A 5,526-nucleotide genomic window follows, 5' to 3' on the forward strand; every position below is an offset into this window, starting at 1 on the left:
ATGCTACTTCTGATATCTAACACCACTTCCAGCATCCAATCACAATGTCCAAATTTTATTTTTCTCTATTGTACAAGCCATGCTAGGTGAGCATTTTGGCTTTTGGCAGAAAGCTGGCTGTACTCTACTAAAGAGAAGATTGGGAGTAATACAAAAAAAAGTTTAGAAGGAAGTAAAATGAGTACAATCAGTTTTAGCCTTTTTGAAGTTAAGGAGATTTATGCCTTGGGGTGATGACACAGATGTAATCTCCTTGCCACAGTTTAGATGGCAGAATGAAAGTTAAGTGAATAATGACACATTAAACAGGCCATGTAATTTAGGAAGTGGTATTTAATATTTTAATGGACTGCATTTGAAATAATGGAGAGTCTGTCTAAAAGACATGTCAAGAACAGGTCCTGTGCTGAAATTAAGACACTAAATTGGTAATTACTGTATGCACACAGGATTGAGCACTTCCCTCTCACTGAGACATATTTTGGAATATACAAGCAGGAATGTGTTGGAGGCAAATGTTCTAAGAAATGTGTATATTATTCAACAGCTGGGTCAATTTAGGAAGAGTTTTTTAATGGCATTTTCAAGTCAGCTGTCAGGAAGAATTTGTTTTTTTATTTTAAAAAATTTTGTTTTTATCATTGTTGTTTGTATCTCTAAGGGAGAGTCTTAGGAGCCACCTGATCCCCCAAACTGGGAAAATCTTCCGAACTGCTCATATCAGGAATCTTTTGACTGGTGCTTGCAGTACAGGGAGCATCTTTTGCTGCAAAACTCTTGAATACAGCACTGGATACGTTACACAGAGAGACCCCCTTCATATGCTCTTGCTGAGACTCATGCTTTATGGCAGTAGCCAGATAATGTTCCTCAAGACTAAGGATATGATCAATTGCTTTTGTGACTTTATCACGAACTCCAGTCACAGTGACAAAGTTTGGATCTGGGGCCTCCCTGGGAGGGAAACGGATATCTACTTGGAATTGATTCATGATTTTATTAATGGCCTTCCCACGGAACCCAATAATTTGGCCATGAACACGGTGGTTTAGTGGGGTTTTCCTAGTTATTGTTTTTTCAAACTTATGCACCATTTTCATTATTGCATCGCGGGCAGCAATGGTATTTTTCTCATATCCAGTGATAATGATTTGGTCTTGTGTTTCATTGCTCTCTTTACTTGGAAAATGGATGGTAACTTCATGTTCTAAGCAAATCTGAGCAATAACTAAACCCTTTTGACCAATGATCTTGGGGTGGTATTTGGGGTCTACGGTTAAGCTCAGTTTAAAATTTCTTAATGCTCGATCTTGTATTTCAGCTTGTAAAGCTACGACTCGTTCTTCTAATCTAGCTTTGGCTTGTTTGACATTTGCAGCAAGGCCAGTGATGGAAACACTACTGGACTGTAATTCAGCTGCTGAGACTTGTATATCAACTTCAAACTCCTCCATCAACTTACGTATGCCACTTCCTTTCTGACCAATGATGTAACGGTGAAGGTCAAAGGGCACATCTACTTCAACAGTAACAGGAATTAAAGCCACAAGGGCTTCCATGGCTGCTTCACACTTTTCCTTTCGACCTGATATATATATGGTGTCACATTTCCTTGGAAAAATAGGATTACCCTCCTTTGTGTTCCTTTTCCCAATTTTGTCTTCACCTTCCTGAACAACTGGCTCTGTATTAGTAACTACATTCTCCTCTCTGTCTGGAAATTTGATTCGAACATTATAATCCCTACTGATTTGTCGGACTCGGGAACACATTGGTCCCAGGACAAAATGATGGAATTTCTGGGGAATAACACATTCTGTTGTGACTTGGGTATGAAAGTCGCCAATAATTTCCTGGATCTGTTTTTTGGCTGCTTCCACGCAAGGTTTTGCTCCTTTGATTGTGACTTTATTGTTCTTTTTTCCTGAACATGAAATATTAATAATCACACCACCACACTCCTCGGTTATCTCCCGTAAAACCTGGCCCCTTCTCATGATAAAGTGACGGTGGTACTTGGGATTTATCAGTATATTGTCCTCTACAACACTGTCTAGGTTTTGGATTAGAGCTTCTAGTTCCTTTTGTGCATCTTTAACAGCCTCTTCTATTCCAGTAATAGTTATCAGTTCTTGATTCTCATCCTCAGGGAGTGGGAAGACGATATGTGCTCCAGTCTCATCACAGATTTTAGGAACATTGCCACCATTTTTACTCATGAGAAATTTGTGATACTGTGGTTTGACCTGGAGGACCACAGCATAACTCTTGCTTTCTTTTTCTTCTGCTAGTTGCAGCAGCTTTTTCTTAGCCTTCTCAACACTTTGGGTAGGGCCCTTAATGATGACCCTTTGAAGACCTGAGTTGTCTTTTGGAAAGTGCATGCAGATCCCTCCACATTCTTCCATGATTGAACCAATCAAACAGCTTTTGGGATCTATAAGGGCTATATGTAGATCAGAAGGAATAGAAATTTCTGTTTCTGAAATATTGGCTGTATCTTTCTGAATGGAAAGAATCCAGTTATACGCTACTTCACAGTTTTCCCGTTTCCCAGTGATGACAATATTCTCTGAGTTGCTACCTGCTGATGGAAGCTGAATTTTGGTGTTGCTCGCTGCACAGATTTTTTTGATGTTTGCACCTCCTTTTCCGATTATATTCTTGTGAAGCTTTTTGAATATGGGAATAGTAATGGAATAGTTGTTTTCTACAAGGTCTGTCACCACATTCTCCAAATATTCTGTGCACTGTTCTAATTCATACTTGGGCCCTCTGAGTTGGACAATGTCACTTTTTTGTGCTAGATCAGGAAAATTAATCATAACTTCTGGGAATTTCTTACGGATATCACGAATCCGTTCACCTTTCTGCCCAATGATTGTGCGATGAAATCTTTGCTCGATAATTAAGTCTTTGCTCTGCTCATTTTTCGCATGAGCAGCAAGCTCCAGAAGTTCTCTCTTGGCCTGTTGGACACCCCAAGCTTCCCCTTCAATTCTGATCAAGTTATTCTTTGCATTTTCGGGTGAGATTAGCACAGAAACTTTATTCTTCTCTTTAATCTGGTTTATGGTGACACCATTCTTCCCTATCAGATATTTGTGAACCTTGTAGTCAATATTAATCTCTTCATAATACATCCTGTCAATTAGGTCTTTGACTATGACCTCAATTTTGTCTCGAATATAATTCACATCTTTTGTAGGTCCTTTTATGATAATTTTATCATCTCCAGTAAATTCTACACAAACTTTTGGCCTATTCTCAGTTATTGTGGCTATATTTTGACCTTTTTTACCAATGATAAATCTGTGAATCCAGGAAGGTGCAGAAACTGAGGAAACAGTGTAACGCTTGGACTTTGAACACACTTTAGTAAATGCCTTCCCTGAACTTTCAGGCTCACCTTGGAGTGTCTCAGGATCTGACATGTTCTCCGAGGGTGAAATCTCGATTGAAACTCCAGTTCTTTCCAGGATTTCCTGCACAGAATTGATCTTGGGCCCAATAGTACACTTGTGCTGCAATTTCATCTCCATAGCTGTGGCTATATTTTTCTTTTTGGTATCCTCAAAACTCTCCTTTACAGGAGCCACAGACTGATTTAGCTGTTGCTTTTTTTCAGTAAACATTACCTCTGTGTGATTGGTACTAGGTGGTGGAATACGTATGCGTGCCTCTTCCTCCTGCACGACTTTGTAAACAGATGTATTGTATGGCCTGGCAACAGAAGGATGAAATAACATTTCCATATCTAGCCTCTCTGAAGCATGCTTGTCTTGTTCCTCAGACGTAAAAACTTCGTGTGGATATTTCTTTATGCCCTCTTTGGTGCCAGCAATCTTGATTCGGTTTTGATAGTTATCAGGGCATAGAATCTGGATGTTGGTTGCCGTGTTTTCTTCCAAGTTTTGTAGTTTTTCTCCAGTCTTGCCTATAACAGTGCAACATTGTTCTTTGAAAGCGGAAACGGTGGTTGAATCTTGTTCGTGAAACCAAGCAAAAATCTCCTTCTGGGCTTTCTTAACAGTTTCTGGCTTACCAGAGACTATAATGTAGAGACCTTGGTCTTTGATAAAAGTTAATTCTTCCAGGTTGGCACCAGTCCTGTGCATGATATCTATAAAGAATTTGGCTTGTCTACCCTCACCAAACTGATTTAAATACTTTCTTTCCTCCAGAGGCACATAAACAATTTGAGAGACGACTGAGGTTGAATTGCTAGGTTGAATATTACTGCTGGAGGATCCAGCAGGTTCCTGAGGATTTTCCAGTGAATTTGTTTTGTCTAGGAGTTGAGGGGCTTTGTCTGTGTAGATTGGAGTGCCGAGCACCTCTTCTGAATTTAAAGCAGTAACATAGTTTTCTTTCTGAATGTACTTGCTCTGGTGCTTAGCAGTGCTTTCTTCAGTCGAATTTTCTTCAGAGTTCATTGTTGATTTTCAATGAGATATAATCCAGATATGTTGTAGCTAAATGATCAACAGCTAGAAAATTCCTTTTGTAGCTGCTCTTGCATATTACTGCATGGGAAGAATAAACATTTTAAAGATGTAATTCCTTTCCAAATCAATCTATAAACTCAAAGCAATAAAAAATAAAATCTTAGTATTTATACAACTAGACAACAGATTCCAAAGTTTATCTATTCTAGTGCTATGAGATTAGCAAGACAAGGTTCAAATTGGAGGGACTGTGAGGAAATAATGATCATTTTGCTAAAGGAGAAGTTACCTTTCGTTCTTACCACAGTCATCAACAACTCTCATTTTGCCAGCCCTTAGAAACACCTTTCACTGTTAACTGCAAAATACTTTTACAAAAAAATCTAATTTTCTGGTCTCCAATTTTATCACATTTACCAGATTTTACTATTTTTAACAATAGCTTTATTGAGGAATAAATTATATACTTTAAAATTTATCCAGTTTATATGTACAATTCAATGATTTTTAGTAAATTTACAGTATTATGCAACCACCACCAAAATTCAGTTGTGGAACATTTCCATCAACCCATAGAGACTTCTCATGCTCATTTGCAGTCAATCTCCATTTCCATCCCCACACCCTGGCAAATATAAATTTTTTCTCTGTAAACTTGCTTTTTCTGGACATTTCACATAAATGGTAGCATATAGTTCGTAGGATTTTCCACACCTGGTTTCTTTGCCTTGGTATAATGTTTTTGCAATTCATCTATGTTGTAGCATGTATCAATAGTATGTTCTTTTTTATTACTAAATAATATTCCATTTCAATTTACTTTTACCTTAATGACCGTTCTGACTTAATCTCCCTTCCTGATTCCACCTCCTCCAGCAGAACTGTACATATTGAAGTGTTACAGGGTACTCTTTTGCACCACTTCTTTTTTCTCTATTCTCTCCCTGTATGACGTAATTTAGACTCGTAAATTTGAATACCATCAACACACTGATGATTCTCAAATCCATAACCACCGCCCTGAGCTCCAAATGTGTATATACAAAAGGATCTGTAATATCACCACTTAAGTGTCCAC

The 5,526-nt window shown here is 38.2% G+C and overlaps 1 protein-coding gene across 1 annotated transcript; it reads right to left on the reverse strand.

Moving 5' to 3' along the window:
- Positions 1-468: 468 nt before the first annotated feature.
- Positions 469-4,436, reverse strand: LOC100659193 (vigilin-like). Its single transcript, XM_064278109.1, has one exon. It carries the CDS (start codon positions 4,434-4,436, stop codon positions 657-659), a length of 3,780 nt encoding a protein of 1,259 aa, XP_064134179.1. The 3' UTR covers positions 469-656.
- Positions 4,437-5,526: the final 1,090 nt, after the last annotated feature.

Source organism: Loxodonta africana, chromosome X (genome assembly GCF_030014295.1).
Source record: "Loxodonta africana isolate mLoxAfr1 chromosome X, mLoxAfr1.hap2, whole genome shotgun sequence".
Lineage (NCBI taxonomy): Eukaryota > Metazoa > Chordata > Mammalia > Proboscidea > Elephantidae > Loxodonta > Loxodonta africana.